Source organism: Saimiri boliviensis, chromosome 10 (genome assembly GCF_048565385.1).
Source record: "Saimiri boliviensis isolate mSaiBol1 chromosome 10, mSaiBol1.pri, whole genome shotgun sequence".
Classification (NCBI taxonomy): Eukaryota; Metazoa; Chordata; class Mammalia; order Primates; family Cebidae; genus Saimiri; species Saimiri boliviensis.
In genome coordinates, this window is record NC_133458.1 from 67,241,832 (window position 1) to 67,263,116 (window position 21,285).

The 21,285-nt window shown below is 37.6% G+C and overlaps 1 protein-coding gene across 6 annotated transcripts in view; it reads left to right on the top strand.

Annotated features, from left to right (window-relative positions):
• Positions 1-21,285, top strand: part of CDK14 (cyclin dependent kinase 14) — a 689,971-nt gene that overhangs the window by 553,543 nt on the left and 115,143 nt on the right. For all 6 annotated transcript variants that reach the window (XM_074379395.1, XM_074379396.1, XM_010345161.3 and 3 more), the window contains one exon: positions 6,925-6,973. In XM_074379395.1, coding sequence (XP_074235496.1) covers positions 6,925-6,973 — 49 coding nt within the window. The remainder of the gene's footprint in view (positions 1-6,924; positions 6,974-21,285) is intronic.

Below are 21,285 nucleotides of genomic sequence, written 5' to 3' on the forward strand. Positions count from 1 at the left end.
ACAGAAGATATGGTGGATAAATTGTCAGAAGTAGGCTTCAGAAGGTGGGTAACAACTCCACTGAGCTAAAGGAGCGTGTTCTAACTCAATGCAAAAAAGCTAAGAACCTTAATAAAAACCTTACAGGGCTGCTAACTAGAATAACCAGTTTAGACAGGAACATAAATGACCTAATGGAGATGAAAAACACAGCAGGATACCTTCTGAAGTGTACACAAGTATCAATAGCCAAATCAATCACGCAGAATAAAGAAATAAGAGTTTGAAGACCATCTTGCTGAAATAAGGCAGACAGACAAGATTAGAGAAAAAAGAATGAAAAGGAATGAACAAAACTTCCAAGAAATATGGAACTATTTAAAAAGACTAAACCTACAATTGATTGGAGTACCTGAAAGAGACAGGGAGAATGGAACCAAGCTGGAAAACACACTTCAGGATATTATCCAGGAGAACTTCCCCAACCTAGCAAGACAGGCCAACATTCAAATTCAGAAATAGAGAGAACACATAAAGATACTCCATGAGAAGATCAACCCCAAGACACATAATCGTTAGATTGTCCAAGGTCAAAATGAAGGAAAAATGTTAAGGGCATCCAGAGAGAAAGGCCAGGTCACCGACAAAGGGAAGCCCATCAGACTAACAGTGGATCTCTCAGCAGAAACCCTGCAAGGCAGAAGAGAGTGGGGGGCCTATATTGAACATTCTTAAAGAAAATAATTTTCAACCCAGAATTTCATATCCTGTCAAACTAAGCTTCATAAACGAATGAGAAATAAAATTATTTACTGACGAGCAAACACTGAGAGATTTCATCATCACCAGGCCTGCCTTGCAGGAGCTCCTGAAGGAAGCACTAAATCAGGAAAGGAGAAACCAGTACTAGCCACTGCAAAAACACACAAAAATATAAAGACCAATGGCACTATGAAGAAACTGCATCAACTAGTGTGCAAAATAACCAGATAGCATCATAATGACTGGATCAAATCCATACATAACAATATTAACCTTAAATGTAAGTGGGCTACATGCTCCAATTAAAAGGCAGACTGGCAAATTGGATAGAGTCAAAATCCATTGGTGTGTTGTATTCGGGAAATCCATCTCATGTGCAAAGGCACATACAGGGTCAAAATAAAGGGATGGAGGAAATTTTACCAGGCAAATGGAAAGAAAAAAAAAAACAACCAGCTGCAGTCCTAGTCTCTGACAAAACAGACTTTAAACCAAGAAGATCAAAAAAGACAAACAAACAAACAGAAAGCAACAAGATCATCAACAAGAAAATCCCTACATAAACCTCATCCAAGGGTCAGCAGCCTCAAAGACTGATATTAGACAAACTCATAAAGATGAGAAAGAATCAGTGAAAAAACACTGAAAACCCAAAAGGCCACAGTGCCTCTACTCCTCCAAATGATCTCAACACCTCTTCAGCAAGGGAGCAAAACTGGACAGAGAAGGCATTACATAATGCTAAATGGTACAATTCAAAACAACTAACTATCCTAAATATATATGTACCCAATACAGGAGCACCCAAATTCATAAAACAAGTTATTAGAGACCTACAAAGAGTTTTAGGCTCCCCCAAAATAATAGTGGGAGAGTTTAACACCCCACCGTCAATACTAGATCAACATGACATAAAATTAACAAGGATATTCAGGACTTGAACTCAGCTCTGGATCAAGTGTACCAGACAAGTTTAATAGACATCTACAGAACTCTCCACCCCAAATCCACAGAATATACATTCTTCTCAGTCCCACATGGCACTTACTCAGAAATCAACCACATAATTGGAAGTAAATCACTCCTCAGGAAATGCAAAAGAACTGAAATTGTAACAAACAGTCTCTCAAACCACAGTGCAATCAAATTAGAACTCAGGATTAAGAAGCTCACTCAAAACCACACAACTACATGGAAATTAAACAACCTGCTCTTGAATGACTCCTGAGTAAATAATAAAATTAATGCAGAAATCAAGAAGTTTTTTGAAACCAGTGAGATCAAAGAGACAATGTACCAGAATCTCTGGGATACAACTAAAGCAGTGTTAAGAGAGAAACTTACAGCACTAAATGCTCACATCAGAATGCTAGAAAGATCTCAAATTGACACCCTAACATCACAATTGAAAGAACTAGAGAAGCAAGAGCAAACAAATTAAAAAGCTAACAGAAGACAAGAAATAACTAATATCAGAGCAGAACTTAAGGAGATAGAGACACGAAAAAACCCTTCAAAAAATGAATGAATCCAAGAGAAAATTTTTTTGAAAAATTAACAAAATAGACCACTAGCTAGATAATAAAGAAGAAAAGAGAGAAGAGTCAATAGACACAGTAAAAAATGATAAATGGGATATCACCACCGACCCCAGAGAAATACAAACTACCATCAGAGAATACTGTAAACACCTCTACACAAGTAAACTAGAAAATTTAAAAGAAAAGGATAAATTCCTGGACACGTACACCTAAGATTAAACCAGGAAGAAGTCGAAGCCCTGAATATACCGATAACAAGTTCTGAAATTGAGGCAGTAATTAATAGTCTACCAACCAAAAAAAAGCCCAGGACCGGATGAATTTACAGCCAGATTCTACCAGACATACAAAGAGGAGCTGGCACTATTCCTTCTGAAACTATCCAAAACAATTGAAAAGGAGGGACTTCTCCCTAACTCATTTTATGAGGCCAGCATCATCCTGATACCAAAACCAGGTGGAAACACACACAAAAAGGAAAACTTCAGGCCAATATTCCTGACGAACATTGATGCGAAAATCCTCAATAAAATACTGACAAGCCAAATCCAGCAGCACATGGAAAAGCTTATCCACCACGGCCAAGTATACGTCATCCCTGGGATGCAAGGCTGGTTCAGCATATGGAAATAAATAAATATAATCCATCACATAAACAGAACCAATGATAAAAAGCACATGATTATCTCAATAGTTGCAGAAAAGGCCTTCGATAAAATTCAACAGCCCTTCAGGTTAAAAACTCTCAGTAAACTAGGTATTGATGGAACATACCTCAAAATAATAAGAGCTATTTATAAGAAACCCATAGCCAACATCATACTGAATGGGCAAAAAGCTGGAAGCATTCCCTTTGAAAACCATCACAAGGCAAGGATGCCCTCCTTCACCACTCCTGTTCAACAGAGTATCCTGTTCTGGCCAAGGCAATCAGGCAAGAGAAAGTAATAAAGGGTATTCAAATAGGAAGAGAGAGAGTTAAGTTGTCTCTGCAGATGACATGATTCTATATTTTAAAAACCCCATTGTTATCAGCCCAAAATCTTCTTAACCTGATAAGGAATTTCAGCAAAGTCTCAGCATACAAAATAAGTGTGCAGAAATCACAAACATTCCTATACACCAACAATAGGCAAACAGAGAGCCAAATGATGGATGAACTCCCAATCACAATTGCCATAAAGAAAATAAAATACCTAGGAATACATCTAACAAGAGCTCTGAAGGGCCTCTTCAGGGAGAACTACAAAGCACTATTCAAGGAAATAAGAGAGGACACAAACAAATGGAAAAACATTCCATGCTCATGGATAGGAAGAATCAATAACGTGGAAATGGCCATACTGCCCAAAGTAATTTGTAGATTCAATGCTATCCCCATCAAACTGTCATTGACAGTCTTCACAGAATTAGAAAAAAACTACTTTAAATGTTGTATCAAACCAAAAAAGAGCCTATATAGCCAAGACAATCCTAAGCAAAAAGAACAAAACTGAAGGCATCACAGTCCCAGACTTCAAACTATCCTACAAGGTTCTAGTAACCTAAAAAAAAGCTTGTTGTGGGTATCAAAACAGACATATAGACCAATGGAACAGAACAGAGACCTCAGAACTAATGCCACACATCTGTAACCATCTGATCTTCAGCAAACCTGACAAAAACAAGCTGTGGGAAAAGGATTCCCTATTTAATAAATGGTGCTGGGAAAACTGGCTAGCCATGGGCAGAAAACTGAAACTGGAACCCTTTCTTACACCTTATACAAAAAATAACTCAAAATGAGTTAAAGACCTAAATGTAAAGCCCAAAACTATAAAAACCCTCGAAGAAAATCTAGGCAATACCATTCAGGACATAGGCAGGGGCAAATATTTAATGACAAAAATGCCAAAAGCAATTGCAACAAAAGCTAAAATTGACAAATGGGATCTAATTAAACTAAAGAGCTTATGCACAGCAAAAGAAACTATCATCAGAGTGACCGGGCAACCTACAGAATGAGAGAAAATGTTTGCAATCTACCCACCTGACAAAGGGCTAATATACAGAATCTTCAAAGAACTCAAACAAATTTACAAGAAAAAAAAATCAAAGAATAGGCAAAGGATATGAACACACATTTCTCAAAAGAAGACATTGATACATCCAACAAACATAGGAAGAGAAGCTCAACATCACTGATCATTAGAGAATTGCAAATTAAAACCACAATGAGACCATCTCATGCTGGTCAGAATGCTGATTATTAAAAAGTCAAGAAACAATAGATGCTGATGAGGCTGTGAAGAAACAGGAATGCTTTTACACTGTTGGTGAGAATATGAATTCGTTCAACCATTTTGGAAGACAGTGTAGTGATTCCTTAAGGATCTAGAACCAGAAATATAATTTGACCCAGCAATCCCATTACTGGGTATATATCCAAAGGAATATAAATCATTCTACTGTAAAGACACGTGCTCATGTATATTTATTGCAACACTATTTACAATAGTGTTGTAAAGACATGGAACCAACCCAAATGCCCATCAGTGATAGACTGGATAAACAAAATATGATATATATTAACCACAGAATACTATGTAGCCATAAAAAGGAATTAGATTATGTCCTTTGTAGGGACATGGGTGAAGCTGGAAGCCATCATCCTCAGCAAACTAACACAGAAACAGAAAACCAAGCATGTTTTCACTTGTTAAATTCCTCATCACATTGAGAATTTAACAAAGTGAACACAGGGACATAGGGAAGAGAGCATCACACACGGGGGCCTGTTGAGAAGTTGGAGGGTGAGGGGAGGGAGAACATCAGGGCAAATAGCTAATGCATGTGGGACTTAAAACCTAGATGATGGGTAGATAGGTGCAGCAAACCACCATGGCACACATATACCTGTGTAACAAACCTGCACATCCTGCACATGTATCCTGGAACATAAAGTATAATACAAAAGAAAAAGAATAATTTACTAAATAAAAATTTCAATTTCTATGTGGAAAAAAGTATACACATATTTCACTTTTATACACACACACGAGACAACTTGATCATATACAAAAAACTTCTATAAACTGATGGATAAAAAACCAAGAACACAATATTAAAATTGGTACCAGCTAAAAAAGTGAATTTGAAATAGTAGAAGAAATGTAAATGGCCAGAAAACATATGAAAAGAAGCCCAAGAATGTTTTATGAAGTGTAGCTTTGGCGAAATGTAAAAACTGTTAACAACCAGTGCTAGAAGGCATATGGAGAAAGTGACATTCTTTTTCAGCACTGGTAGGAAAATGAAAAGTACTCTGTTGGCAATTATTAAAATTTAAAATGTGCATGCTGTTTAAGCAATTCTATATTGGGGACTCTGTCCAATAGAAGTGAAAGCATCTGTATACAGAGGGATTTGTGCAAGGATATTTGTTGAAGTACTGTTTGTAAGGGGAAAGAAATTGGAAACTACTTGAAGGTTCATCAATGAGAGAACAGTCAGACAAATTATGTTACTTCTGTTCTATGGAACATTATACAATTTAAAAACAATTATTACAGACTGGGCATGGTGGCTTACGCCTGTAATCCCAGCACTTTAGGAGGCTGAGACAGGCGGATCACCTGAGGTCAGGAGTTCAAGACCAGCCTGGCCAACGTGGTGACACTCCATCTCTACTAAAAATAAAAAAAATTAGCTGGGCATGATGGCATGTGCCTGTAATCCCAGCTACTCAGGAGGCTGAGGCAGGAGAATCACTTGAACCCAGGAGACGGAGGTTGCAGTGAGCAAGATTGCACCACTGCACTCCAACCTGGGCAACAGAGCAAGACTCTGTCTCAAAAAAAAAAAAAAAAAAGTTACATATTTTTTTTTAATTTGAAGGGACTATCCAGTATATATTATTAAATGCCAAAAAGATTTCAAAAATAATGTTTATTATACAATCCATTTAAAAAATTAATGGTATATATGTTTGTACATAAGGATGGGTATAGTTGAAAACAGACATACCAAATCATTAACAAATGCTATTTCATCAGGAGTGAAAGAATGAGCAGGTAAAGAGATTCTAATGTCTATTCTATATTACTTTATAGTTTAACTTGGTAAAACAAACATGTTTCTTTTTAAGCTAAAACAAATCTAAAGATTGTTCACTGATAAATGTAAATATAGAGTATAAGACCCTGGTAGTTTGGTTTTGAGCGTATATAAATACCATCCAACATAGGAAAGGAGACCCAACATTACTGTATTTGGTCAGAGAAATCATCATAGGAAAAAGCAGTAAGTCTCACTTGATGTACTGTGTTGATATATTTCTATAAATCTACTTACAGGTTGGAGGTTTGGAATTTGCATTTCTTTTTTCAGCTCAATTAAAAGTTATTCTAATAAATAGTTACCAGGAAACAAAATTATGAAATAACCATCTTAGACAAAAGAAAACAATGCTTCACTGTTTAATATGTTGTAATCTTCCTGTTTTACTCTTTGTGACTGCCCAGTATAAAAGTGAAGACTTACTATGCTGGCCTAACTGACTGAATAGCACATTGTCTTTTTTAAAAGTTGAGTTTTTTTCAACATACTTGCAATATATACATTTGATACAAAGATTGTTTATCATTTTTCTTTTTTATTTCAGAACGCTTTACCCTGTACAGCTCTAAAAACCTTAGACAAGCATGGAATAAGTAAGTCTTTAAACAGATTGTGTTCATTCTCTTTTTCTGTCTTTCAATATTTACAACTCTCCTTATACGTTTCTCATGGCATTGTTCATTCATCCTGCTGTCTATTTATTCATTCATTTAGCCATTAAACTGCTATTAAGCCTTAACTGTATGCTAGCTACCATGTTCAGCCTGAGCCAACACTGTAGGAGTTTGAGTTCCTAGAGTAATGTGGCATTTCTTCAGAACTGCAAATCCTGAATTTCCTTGTGGTCAATCTTCTTGCAGCCAAATTCCAAGAAATATTTTTGCATCAGCAAAACAGCATTTAGAAAAGTGAGTGATTTTCTAATATAAATGATGTTGGTGACAACTTTTGAGCTAGATAAAGTTGATCTTTCAGACTTTTTCACTTTGGGTATTTTTCCCCTAAGCCTTATTGGGAAGCTAAATGCATTTATGACTTGAAGTACGTGTACTCCATTTATTTCACATCTGTTCTCTCATCTGACCTTACTTAGTTTTATTTATTGCTTTTGAAATTTCACAAAATCTGAATATCTGGATTTTTTAGTTATTCAGGAGACTTTTATTGCAAACCAATGTGTTAGAAAATCATTAGAAGTTGGAAACAGTAATTTAGTCATTCCTGTTTGCTTGTGAGCACGTCGTTTCAAGTATTATGCTGGGGAAAGGTAACTGGAACTGCTTTGATTAAATAAACTGTAATTTATCATAAAATTTTGTCTATTTGGAATTTAGTGTTATGCTCACATTTTTCACTGTTATCACATGTTTAATTTTGAACACTATCAGTTATAAAAAAATAAGAAAAAACTTCTTCAAATTAAAATGCTGCTAATCTGTACTCTCAGTGGATACAGTGGACAGCTAATGGCAAGGAACTCATGAAATGAATACATTAAATTCTGCAGTAGTTTACTTTAGGGATTTGGCCATTTATTTTTCTTAAATTTGTACCTCGAAGAACACATTGGTATAATCATTTCTGTCTAACATGGGGCTTTGCATGTGCCATTTGAAGAGCCAGTTCTTACCCTCAAGGCTCCCCTGGGAAGCATTCCCTCTGCTGGGAGCTTTGTGTGCATGCTCCTCATCTCTGCCTCCCCATTTTCTGATCACTGGTCTAACACATTTTAATTAAGTGCTTTTATATACCAGGTAATATATACAGAATACAGTTCCTACCTTAATTGAATGATCAAACACATTCCTCTCTCATAGGAATAAGACATCATTCCTGTCCAACCAGATAACCACTTTATGAAACAATTGTTGATAAAGTCGTTGAATCTCTAAACCTATATTTAAAGTAACAAGAGTATCTGACAAGTCAGACGTAGCATAGCAGCATTTCTGAGTAGCATTCCCAGCTACTCAGGAGGCTGAGGCAGGAGAATTGCCTGAACCCAGGAGGCGGAGGTTGCGGTGAGCTGAGATCGCACCATTGCACTCCAGCCTGGGTAACAAGAGTGAAACTCTGTCTCAGAAAAAAATAGAAATAAATAAATAAATAAATAAATAAAAATATTATTAAAATGCTACTTTCTGGTATTCCAATATTAAGTGCTGGATCTTTAGAGCCAAGCTATAGCCTGCAGCCAATTCAAACCAATGTAATTTAAAGAGAACTAACATGCAGAGATGTTAATTATGTTATTGATTATTCCTCCAAATGGTCCTTGCAACCATCATCAACACTCCGGCCTCTCTCACCTAAGGAGTGAGATCAGAATTCGAAAGAACTACATTAAAAGACTGTTACACGAGTGATGGTTTTCTCCATTGTCAACTAATTTGCTTGTCTATAGCACAATTACTAAACTGAAGCAACTGTTAAATTCTCTTGTACAGTTGTCACAGGTTTAAAATAAATTAAACTGATTTTCAAGAACTAATTTGAATTCAGTTTAGATGGATCAATATAAGGTGTTAATATATAAAAAAGTAGGTCACTGTTCAAAAATTAAGTAGCAATACTTTTAAAAATATGTATTAACCTAGGTATTGAAGCTAGTGGACATGTTAACCTGCCTAAGAGAGTAAGAATTTCTCGAGAAATGAATCCTTAAGTTTCTTTGAATAGCTATAGCAAATGACCCAGTTTATTTTGGGGCCAACCCTGCCCTAGGTAACACTCAGGTAATACCCTGCTGACTTCATTTATATCAGTAATCATGGGCACAATTTCTTCCTCTGAAAGATTTTTTCTTATTCTAGGAAAACAAAGCAGTGATGGGGGAAAATATCATAAGATCTAATAGATATCCAAATTCAAAAGAATAAATCTTAATTACCTGTTTGAGAATAATATACATATTAACAAAGAAAAGAAAGTCCTTTTATTCCCTCATACTGGAAGTGCATGATCCATGTGGGCTCTTTCTACATAAAGGGGATTGTGGATTAAAGGGAGACAGATCGTAATTTTATAAAAACATGTACTGTTTTCTGACTGCCTTCAAAACATTCCATTTTATTTTGTTGCAGTTATACTCTCCCTATTTCTCCTTCAAATCTTTCTATTTATAGTTGTCTGACATTGACATGTATGTGCAATCAACCAAGAATTTTAGCCACTTGAAAGGTCTTTTATTATTTTGGCTGGAGAAGAAGCCTTATATATTTTCTCCAGCAAAGTTAAGGATAAGATTCCAGTAACACATTTGCTTGTTTTGGAACTTTTAAACAGCTGAACGATTTTGGAAGTTTGAAAGTATTAAAACAAGAGCTAAGGATAAACCACTAAGTCACAGAAGACAGATCTGAAAAAGACCACTGGTGCCCGGTAACAAGAAGCACATCTACAGACTTGACTAGGCACCAGTTAACCATTTTCTGCTTGTTCCCACATATGCTATGGTTCTGCTTATAATCCTCTGTTAGATGAGTAACACTGGATTTCTCCTAAGAACTTACAAAAATTGATATTTTAAAATGTGTTGTAATACAGAGGCACTTAAAGCTACCTTTCTGGGAACACAAAAATAGAGAGGAAAGCTCTTACCTGCTACAGTTGAATGTACCAGCAGAGTCACAAACTCTAATTTAAAAGATTTAGAAATGTTGCCCAACTTTGTGTTCTTGAACTTTCCTTGAGCATATTATCTGATTCGATGTTTAACTTCCAAAACATATTTTAAAGGTGACTTACTAGATAGTTGTGTTATGTATGCATAAAACATAATGTATTTAAAATAATATTTAGAGGAATAACATAACTTTCACTCTATGTTGGTGGTGCTCTACTATATTTTTCTTGCCATTGTAGCTGATGTGTCCCATTAAGATTTAAGTCAGAGACTTCACAAGAAACTGAAAGACCCTCTTTTCCATTCTCCCTAATGTTCTAAGTTGATCTAAATTTTTCTCACATAATATTTTGCAAAGTAAGCTAGAGCTTTAAATGTCTTTGCCTGTTTAGAAATGTGAGGAGAAGGTAACAACACTGTTATTGCACTAGGAGGAGCAGTTGAGTTGAGTGAGATCCAAAATCATCTTTCTCCACTTTCACATTTTTTTTTATTGTTGATCATTTTTGTTATAATTCTATTTACTTCAAAGTAACGATTTTAATTTATTTAGTGCCTGGAGACTTCTTCTCATAATATTTTCCAATAAATTATTCCATACATCACCAATTCACTGTTTGGAGAATGGGTTTATTGGGGTGATAAGCTCTAAAGCAGACACTAAAGCAGACATTTTGGAATTCTAGTCTCTTAACTCAAAAGGTAAACTACAGTTCTCCACTGCCCAGCTCTGTGCATTTGAGTTCAGCATTAGAACACTGCATGGGGTATAGCATTTTTGAGGGTATATATGCTACACCCTTGAAAATGTACTGTTTTTAATACATGGACATTCCAATCCAAGCAGGTCTCTTGTCCTGACCCTGCACAGCCATGTTTGGAGGCCCAAAGGCTCACCTGCTTGCTTGGAAGTTGCAGTGCATAGCAATTTCTGGAGATATTTGTTTTCATAAGAATTAATCATTAGTTCAGTTACTAAAAGCATTATGTGGATATGAGGTTTATCAAAGTCCCCTAAGCCCCTTGCTATCTAATAGAGAACAGTTCTTCTAGAAAATTGCAGATTCAATTCTTGAAAGGAAGAAGAGGACCTAAAATAGGAGATGCTTCCCAGGCCCTGGTGGGAGTCCTAGAGAGCCTTGGATACAATAAAGATCTGTCCAAAGATTCAGGTTACAAGCAGGTGCTAGGAGGACAGAGAGAAGGCTATCTGAGAGGAGGCTGACAAATTTGCAAAAGGCTTAGCCCTGATCACTAATAGTGGCAACAGCATAAATGTGAAAGCATATGAAATAGACATAGTCAAAGACCTGACCTGCACTCATCTCCACAGTCAGAATTGTGATGGAAATAGTGGTGGTAACTAACAGACAGCCTTTTGCAATGTGGATTGTCACATCCCCACATATGCTTATGGCAGTCTTTTGAGGTAGTCAGGGCAAATACTATCATCTTCATTTTATAACCTGAAATCAAAAACAGGCTCATGAGATCAAATGATCAGCACAATTGAAAATAACAATTAGGAATGTATGTACTCCAGTGAATCTTTTTTTTTTTTCCAGTGAATCTTAAGAAAGGAGTATTACCAGTTTTAAAACCCCGTATTCATGGGAGCTTATCAATATCTAGTTTTATTTCGTTCTCACTATAGCCATAGGTGAGGATACCTCTTCTGGGGCCTGATGTCATTCCCAGTCCAGATTTTATGCAGCCAGAACTGCTGGGACAGAAGAGAAACCTGACTTCTTCTATCTTGGGGAAAACAGTGTTTGCAGCTGGCTGACTGCCCGCACCACCACCTTGAGCCTCTCCTGCCCAATGCTGGGTAATGCGCCATGGGAAAAAGGCTGGCTTTGTGACAATCTAAGTGCCAGAGACGACAGGCCTGCCTACTGCCCACTCACACCCTACCTGTGAGGTTTGTCACCTCTTCCACACAACTCCCACTGCCACCAAGAGGTTAGCCCCTGTCATTTTGTGTCATTGCCAGATTTCTTATCCATGTCTCCTTTTTTGTAGCAAAGAAGTCAGTGTCATTAATAACCCCTGGTGATGGTCAAGGGCAGGCCTCATGCTATTTGTTTTTTTTTTTTTTTTTTTTTTTTTTTTTTTTTTTTTTTGAGACGGAGTTTCACTCTTGTTACCCAGGCTGGAGTGCAATGGCGCGATCTCGGCTCACCGCAACCTCCGCCTCCTGGGTTCAGGCAATTCTCCTGCCTCAGCCTCCTGAGTAGCTGGGATTACAGGCACGTGCCACCATGCTATTTGTTATCTGTTGGGTATGAGTGTTTTGTTCCCCTTCTGAGAGATAGAAAATACCCATCTTCTCTCTTACTAATTGGCAGTACGTGCCAGGCCTGGGAGTTGGCAACAGCCATTGCTTTTCATCCTTTCAGATTATGTGTTGGACTCTTCATCCAAAAGTGCACATTTATGGTGCGGCTAATACCTTCCTCCTGCCATCTAGCTCATTAAGGAATAAAACCCAACCCCAATTCTGAAGTGGCGCAGAGCTTCCAGAGACAGCTAGGCCAGTCATTTCCCCAAAAGGAGGAGACAGAATTAAACTTTCTTGAACTCTTCTCCAAACAGATTCTAGAATCATAAACTGTAGGAGTTACTCTGCTTCTCCCAAATACACAGTGGGTGTTTGTACTCTGTGACTGCGGTAACAGATTACCACACATTTATTGGTGTACAAGACTACAAACCTGTTACCTCACTGTTCTGTCAGGCAGAAGTCTGGATGAGCTGAGCTGATTTCTTTTCTCTGGGTCTCACAAGGCCAAAATGAAAGTGTTGACCAACTTGGGCTCTTACCTGGAGGCTCTCGGGGAGAATTTACTCCCATGCTCATGCAGGTTGTTGGCAGAATTCAGTTCCTTGTGGGGTTGGGCTGAGGTCTCATTTCCTTGCTTGCTGTCTCCACCCGTTTAGTGCCTCCTGCATGCCACATCACAAAGCCACCCTCTCCGTTAAACAAGCTTCTGATCTCTGACTTCTTGTCTGCCTCATCTCTTCTGCCTCCAGCAGGAGAAAGTTCTCTGCTTCTATAGGTTCATGTAATTAGATAGGGCCCATCTGGTTAATCCCGGTTACTCTCCCTGCACAGTCCCTTTTGCTGTGGGAAGTTACCTGTTCACCAGCTTCAGGGATTAACAGGTGGACATCTTTGGGAGCCATTTTGCTTATCACAGGTGGGTACTAGGGTTTCTCTTTATCCCAAGTCCTGGAGTGAAGCAGAGCACAGAGGAGTAAACCCAGTCCTAGCCAGGTCAGACGCAGTCTATTATGCCTGGTCTCTGACCCATCAGGTAACAGGTATAGGCCTCTGACTTCAAGTTGCCTGGTTCACAACAAGTGTATTCAAAATTATAGGTAAGGAAGAAATCGGTTTTCTTCCCTAGCACAGAGGAAAAAAGAGATTGTGCTCAAGAAGGCTGCTGGCCTATGAGGTAACTGAAAGTTTGGCCTGACATTTCTATGTCTGTGATGACAAATGCAGTAACCATTAGAACCCTGTAGTTCCCGGACACTTAAAATGTGACTAGTGTGATTCAGAAACTGAATTTTTTATTATATTTAAATGTAAGTAATAAGTGTTAAGAGCCACATGTGGTTGGTGAGTACCATATTGGGTGACAGAATTCTAGATCAACATGTGCAATATTCCTTTATTTTAAATGCTTGTCAGTGTAATCCAAATGTGGATCTCTGCTTTGGAAACTCTACACTAAAGAGTTTTGTGGCACTTTACAAACTGCCACATTTTGTAAAGTGAAGCATAAACAGAAATGCAATCAGTTTTACCTCTTCTTATGTAAAAGTAACATTTTGCACTCAAGTGTCCAGAGATATTGCATTTTATTTTTGTTTCTCACCCCTTTCTTTTATTTGTCAATACTTCGAGAAGATAATAGCTCTGGAGTACCCTAAAAGCATAATAAATCTACAGGGGGAGTAGTGGAAATATCAAAGAACATCAGGCAGACATTCCTTCCCTGCCTCCTGCCTCCTCCCCTCCAGAAGCCATGCTGTTCCCTCCTGAGGGGCGCAGCCTGTTGCAAGCATCTCTATTCCTTTCTCCTTCTTGTGCTCGCTCTGCTCTCTCTTTTCTGTTGGGAACTGTTAGGGGTTAGATACACAGCTCTCTACCCTTTTTGAACTCCCTAAAGAATTCACCTCTCTGCTGTTGTTCCTGATCTCCTTGATGTCCCCTAACTCTACTCAGAAAACACGGTAAAGGCTTAGCTTCCTGTCGATGCTATGGAGAGGGGCCCCATTTTCTAAATAAGCTTCCCAAATCAAGAGCTGAGCCAGGTCTTCCTCAATGGGCCCCTGAGGGTATAGATATGCATTAATTCTTAAGCTTTAGGACATTGAAAACTGCCACATTTTGTAAAGTGAAGCATAAACAGAAATGCAATCAGTTTTACCTCTCCTTATATAAAAGTAACACATGATATATTATACCTTTCCTTAAACTTATTGATATCATTTTCTTTTGATTAAGAAAATATTTACAAATTTAGTGAATTTTCAGCCACAAAATGAAGATGAATGTAAGAAGTCACTGGAGAAAGATATTTTGTCTTCTGAGGTTTTTGTTTTTGTTTTTTTGAGGCAAGGTCTTGCTTTGTTGTCCAAGCTGCAGTGGCATGACCATGACTCACTACAGCCTCAACCTCCTGGGCCAAAGCAATCCTCCCTCATCAGCCTCCCAAGTAGCTGGGACTACAGGTACCTACCACTATGCCTGGCTAAGAAAGAGATGTTTTTAACAACAATATCATCCCTAGTATTCACTGTTACCCATTCTACCCTCTGTTTGTTTGATTTTCCTGAAACAATAAAGCCTTCTCATCATTTGGGGAGATGCTATGAAACTGGGGCTCAATTTCTGTTCCTTGTGAGGATAGAGCTCCTAGAATATTCTCTAGGAGTACATACTGTACATAGTGGCCTTACTGACCTAAGAATATACCATCAATAAATAGTATTGACATGAGCAAAGAAAAAAAAAGAAGAGAGGAAGGAAGGTTGCACAAGCTGATTACTGACTCAAATGGCAAGAAAATGCCTGGAGCCAGCATCATCTTCGGTAGCACAGGAACTGGGTTTATCCCTAGTTCCACTACTGAACTCTATAATATTGAGGAAGCTCACTAACCTCTCTGAGCCTCAGCTTTTCAACTTTTATAACCTCTTGGCAGAATTATTGTTTAACCTTTAAGTAAGGTAAGGGTATAAATTACTAGGTACCTTACTAAACATAGTCCTTTGGCAAACATTCGTTTACCTCCCTTCTCTTTTTCAGTGGTCCCTGTCCTACCTCCCAGTGAGAGTGTTTCATTCAGTTTCAATAAACAATTATCCTTAAACATGGATACCACTCCTATATAGTCTCCAGACACCTTCTGGAATATTATTTCTACCCTCTTAAGAGCACATGCAGAACTACTTGGTCACCAAAACTTTTTTTTTTTTTTAATGCTTGTTGTGTAAAAACAAGATTTCCCTTTCCTCGACAGTTTCTTCCTAAGAGTGGTGTGTTAACAAATAGCACTGTACATAATTAATGTAAAACCATGATTTATTCTTAGTCTTGAAACACGTTTTATTAGACAGTTTTCCTAATTAGATTGAAAGAAACCCAGACACATCACTGTTATCAAGTTCAAGTATCTGTTAGACCTTTTCTGGTAATATAACCTGTACGCAAACTGATGTATAACTCTGGGCATCCATTGGTCTGGGCATCCATTGGTCCAGTGATTTTACTGGTGAGACTAAAAGTAATTATCCTTGCTGTTTACAGCACTTAAAGGGTGAGAGTAGAGGAATTCTCTCTCAAAACATAACGAATAAAGGCTGCGAGCATGGCGATGCTGTATCTGTTGTGGGGGAAAAGGGAAGGAGATTCCAAAGGTAACTGGCCTTTTTGTTTTGGACACAGACGCACCTCCATCTCCTAAGGCACATATCCCATGTTAAACGGTTATTTCGATCATGGCAGTGGCTTTAACAATAGATTTCATTATGTATTTAGCAGCAACAAAAATGCACTGAGAAGTCTTAAACACACACATATACAACTTCCAACAAAATTTTTTTTTTGTCTTCTCTGAAAGAACATTTTAAAATCATTTCAAAATCTTTAGGATTTCAGAAAAATCTAGTGTTGGTTTACAATGGAAGTCTCATAGAGTTTATATGTATGTGGTTATTACTACTCAGTATAAATGAGATAAATGAATAGAAATATTAACACAAAGGATCAATATTCTGGCTCTCATTACATTGTTATGTAGCATATCTTCATGTATCTCTATGTGAATTCTCTGCTAGTCCTCAGCTGTATTTAATCCCTCAAGAGTTGATATACAAACTTAATGCCAAATAGAGAACTTCCCTTAAATTATTCAAATCTCCCCGTAAGTGATTTCCCACTCTTCCTGCAACAGAAAACATTTGATCATAAATTCAATTAAATCAGCCATCATCTTTGTGATGTTTGTCCAGCTAAATCCTTTAGTGACTAAACCAATAAACCTACCAGCTGTGAGTGTGCATGTGTGTGTGTGTGAGTGTGTGTTTATGGCACAACTATTGCAAAAGAATCGATTTGAAGTAAAGATGAAGGGTAGTTCTCATTTCTTAGGCCAGATTTTAACTACTTCACTGAAGCCAGGGCTTAAAAGATTAAACTCTTAGGAATAAAATCATGTGTGTTTCTTTAAATGCATTGGCTTTTATTTCCTAATTTAGAGCTGAGTTTTAATATATTAAGTTTTAGATAAAAACTGATGTACTTTGGCGATGTTAGGAAGAGGCTTCAAACCACATCAACCATCCTTCCTTCTCTTTCTTCCACAGCCTCTTCTCCCTAGTTAAAACAAAGGGAACATGACTGTCGACATACTTTTAAGTTTCTCAGGGAAAATGCCATGATAGGACTATATAGTACTATTTATAATTTCTTATATGTCTGTCAGCTGAAGAGGTAAGGTTTACTAGAGGCTTATAAATGTTGATTGCTTCTCATCTTGATTCTAAAGCCTTTTGGACACACAGATATAACCAACTTCCTCCCTTCTTTTTCATCTTACCTTTACTAATGATCCTGTTTGGATATAACTGAACCCTATTTATGCATCTTCACATATGTGTATATCCATGTGACCTGTAGAGGGCAGCATGCTCTGAGGGAAAAAAAAAACCAGTTATGGGGTAACCGTTTTATCTCCATAAAATATGAGATAAGCAGCTATACATACATATTTTTTTCTGATAGCAAAACAAGTAAAATGTCTCTGGTAGAGAAGCCAGAGCTGCTCCATGCTTTGTCTGTCCCTGTCTGCCACTTTAGGTATCTATTTGGATGACGAATATTTTTTACGAATTGGCTCAGCCTACCTTGGAGGCTACTTAGGGATTACATTGGGTTCCATGCCTTCGCCTCCAAATGGGACTAAGCACATCATTGTATTTATAAAGATGAATAAAAATGGGATTTTTTTTTCATTTGGCTCTCATTTCTTGTCACCCTTGACTGAATGGAATTTGAGTCAAACTGTACCTGTAGTTCTAATTTTATTTGGTAGTCAAATGAGACTTTACTTTTCTGTCTTAGAATTCTGCTAGCTAACATCCCTTGCTTTTAAGTTGTAACTGCGAAAGAATTCTGGCGCCTTTTATTTTTCCCAAGAAAATGAAAAACATTTCCACAGGGACATTTTCTGTTCAGAGTAGACTTTGGGCTTAAAGCTAGGCTCCTTCCCTTGCCTGCCTCACCCATCTCTGGGGTGAGTTCCTGACCCCCTTCTCTATTTCCACATTCACTGATTTTCTCAATCCAGTCTGTACCGTTCATCTAAATAGCCAAATCCTTCCATTGTATGAACTACACTATTTCTTTATGAGAATTTAGAAATTTCTAGAAGCTGCATTAAATTTTAAGGATATAGAGCAGTACTGTCCATTAGATCTTTATGCATTGACAAGAATGTGTTCGCTATCTTCACTTTCCAGTGTGGTCACCACTAGCCACGTGTGGCCATTGAGTAATTTAAGATGTGGCTAGTGCAACTGAGGAACTGAATTTTAAATTTCATTTAATTTTTATTAGTTTAAATGTAAATAAGCACATGTGGCTAGCAAAGACCAAATTGCATGGTGCAAAATAGAGCATAACTTCTGCTCAGCTTAAAGCAGGTGTTTTGTCAGAATATGTTGTGAGGGGAATTAGGTTTTTCAGCTAAAAACCTCCTGCCCAGGTTTTTATTTTTGCAATTATTTCTTTCTTATATAGCTATAGGCTTAAATCCAAATCCTATGACTCTGCCCCAGGATTTGCTTTCTCTCAGAACATCAGAGAGGTTTTCCATTTTCAGATTCTTCGATCTTGTTGAATATTGAATGTATCTCTCTTGGGTATCCAGAATGGAGTTTCAAAGCGTGGCATTTCCGCAGCACTGATTCTGTAGACGCTGGCCATTTCACAGTCTAAGCTTTGTCACTCTTCACCTGTTTATATCTAGCATTCCTAAATATAGAAACACAACTTAGCAAGTGTGCTAAAATGTGTCAGGCTACATAGAAGCTTGACACACAGCATATTTCCTAAGTTGGTTGTGTGTGTGTGTGTGTGTGTGTATTTATGAACAGCTATTTAAATTGACTACAAATAAAGTGTAGGTTTGTATCATCCTTTTTGAAATGACCTCAGGATTCTTTTGAAACTATACTCGTGGTTGGGTGTGATGGCTTAAACCTGTAATTCCTGTACTTTGAGAGGCCAAGGTGGACAGATTGCTTGAGTCCAGGAGTTTGAGATGAGCCTGGGCAGTATGATGAGACCCCATCTCTACAAAAAATATATGTAAATCAGCCAGGCATGGTGGCATATGCCTGTAGTCCCAGCTACTTGGGAGGCTGAGGCAGGAGGATCATTTGAGCCCAGGATGCAGAGGTTGCAGTGAGCCAACATCACGCCATTGCACTCCAGCCTGGGCAACAGAACGAAATCCTGTCTCAAAAAAAAAAAAAAAAGTTCTTTTAAGTTTCCAAGTAATCAGATGAGGTTTTTTTTTTTTTTCTCTTTCCTTTAAACATGTCCATATATTTACATATGATCTGCAAATGCCTGTCTTCAGTTTCCTACATTATGCTGATGTTGTTTTAAGACATCAGTAGATAGGTTTTTTGCCACCAGCTTCTGATTCATGTTAGAGACACACCCAAAAACACCCTTACCTATATATACCTGAAAGTTATAAGTAGTTGGACCCCAGATGATACTAAATGTGCAGCTTTTTAATCCTATTCATTTGTCTTTTATTTCAGTTGTAAATGTGGAAATGCTGATCAAAAAGATAAAAACTCTAGCAATCATGCCAATTTGGGTTTTTGTAAAGCCACAGATCTGAAGTGGCACCTTTCCATTATAAATCATTTTATATAAAGAGCCAGATGTAGAGTTAAAGTCGGGAATAAAGGACTGTGAAACTCAAAGGTTGTACTCAGTTGCCATAAAAGATAGCCTTAGACTATTTTATGCTCACCAACAAACCATACTTTTGAGCATCCATGCCCCCAGATCTCCAACCTCCTCCACATGAGAGAGGAATGCACAGTCTGCTGGGAGACACCCTGTAAGAATAATTTGAGCATCCTCTTGGAAAAGCCTAGGCATCCTCTCACCACAGGGCATGACAGAGTAAAATAGAGGTCATGAAGCTCTTAGCAGTGTTTTTTAGTAATGAACTTTAGACTGGGGTCCCATGTACAAAGCAAGTTCTCAGCCATTGTAAGATTGGTAGCCTTTCCATTTATGAACATGTGAGTTATTCCAAAGAAATCATTTCACCAAAGTTTCTATAGTGTAGCAACTGTGTCTTGGAAACAACCAATTGCAAACTCCAGAAGCAGTTTAGACTATTTGATGATAATGTTTCCGTCAAATGCAGATTCAGATAAGCATAGAAGGAAAAAATGAAAAGTCAAAGCAAGGGCTTGGAATGAGAAGGAGAACCAAGGTACCACTAATTAACTCTTCCTCATAACATAGAGTTGAAATACATCCTGCAGATTTGTTATTAAAAGTCATTCCTTAAATTACACATTCACATTCTAATATAGAAGGAAATTATGTCTTTTGAAGGAAATGCATGATTTTTTTTCTAAATAGTTGAAAATCCCTCCTCCAATATGTTCTCATATTTGTTGCATACATCACAGAATAAATTTCCCAGGACTTGAACTGCAAATGAAAACAACAACAACAAAATATTGATACCAATTTTAGCACCCACCCTGTAAGACTTTTACAGTATTTTCTCCCTAAACACATATCACAGTTACTCAGAATTCTAGCAGATGTCAATTTGATACTCTGCATCTCTGAAGGCTGGTTCAGATGTTTGTGTGCCACTCTATTTGGAAGTATTTGAACAGAAGGATTGGGAGGGGAAAAGAAGAAGGAGGATGGCTAAGTAGAAAGCATGCTTTTGCACTGTTGTGTTGATCAATCTAGACTTGAGGCCAGCACCCTGGTGCCCACTAGGCAGGAGGCAATCAAGACACATAAAACTCAGATAGGCCAGGGAAACTGGAACCAATCATAGTGAACCATAAAATGAGGACAACATTAGACTTTAGAAAAAGGACAAGCAGAGTGGGCCTGAAGGGGAAATTGGCAAAGAGAGGAGTATACTTTAGTATGTAACACAGCAAAACACGGTTACAAAATCTTAAAATTTGGAGGCAGATTCTGAAGCATATCTATCAAGAGAATATTTCTATCTCAAGGTGTATAAAAGAATATTGAAAATATTTGTACTTAAGGTACCTCACCATTATCTCAGTAAGCATTTAAAAACAGAACTACGATTTGACTCAGCAATTTCATTACTGATTATATATCAAAAAGGAAAATAAATTGTTACCACAATGACATATGCACTCAAGCATATTAACATAGCATATTAACATAGGAACAGAAAAACAAATATTGCATGTTCTCACTTGTAAGTGGGAGCTAAACATGGAGTACGCATGGACACAAAGATGGTAGCAATAGACACTGGGGACTATTTGGGGGAGGGGGAATGGTAAAAGTGTTCAACAAGCATCTACTGGGTACTATGCTAACCTTACCTGGCTAATGAGATCATTCGTACTCCAAACCTCAGCAATATGCAGTTTACCCATGTAACAAACCTGCATGTGTACCCCCAAACCTAAAATAAATTTACAAAAAGTAAAAATTCTGAGACC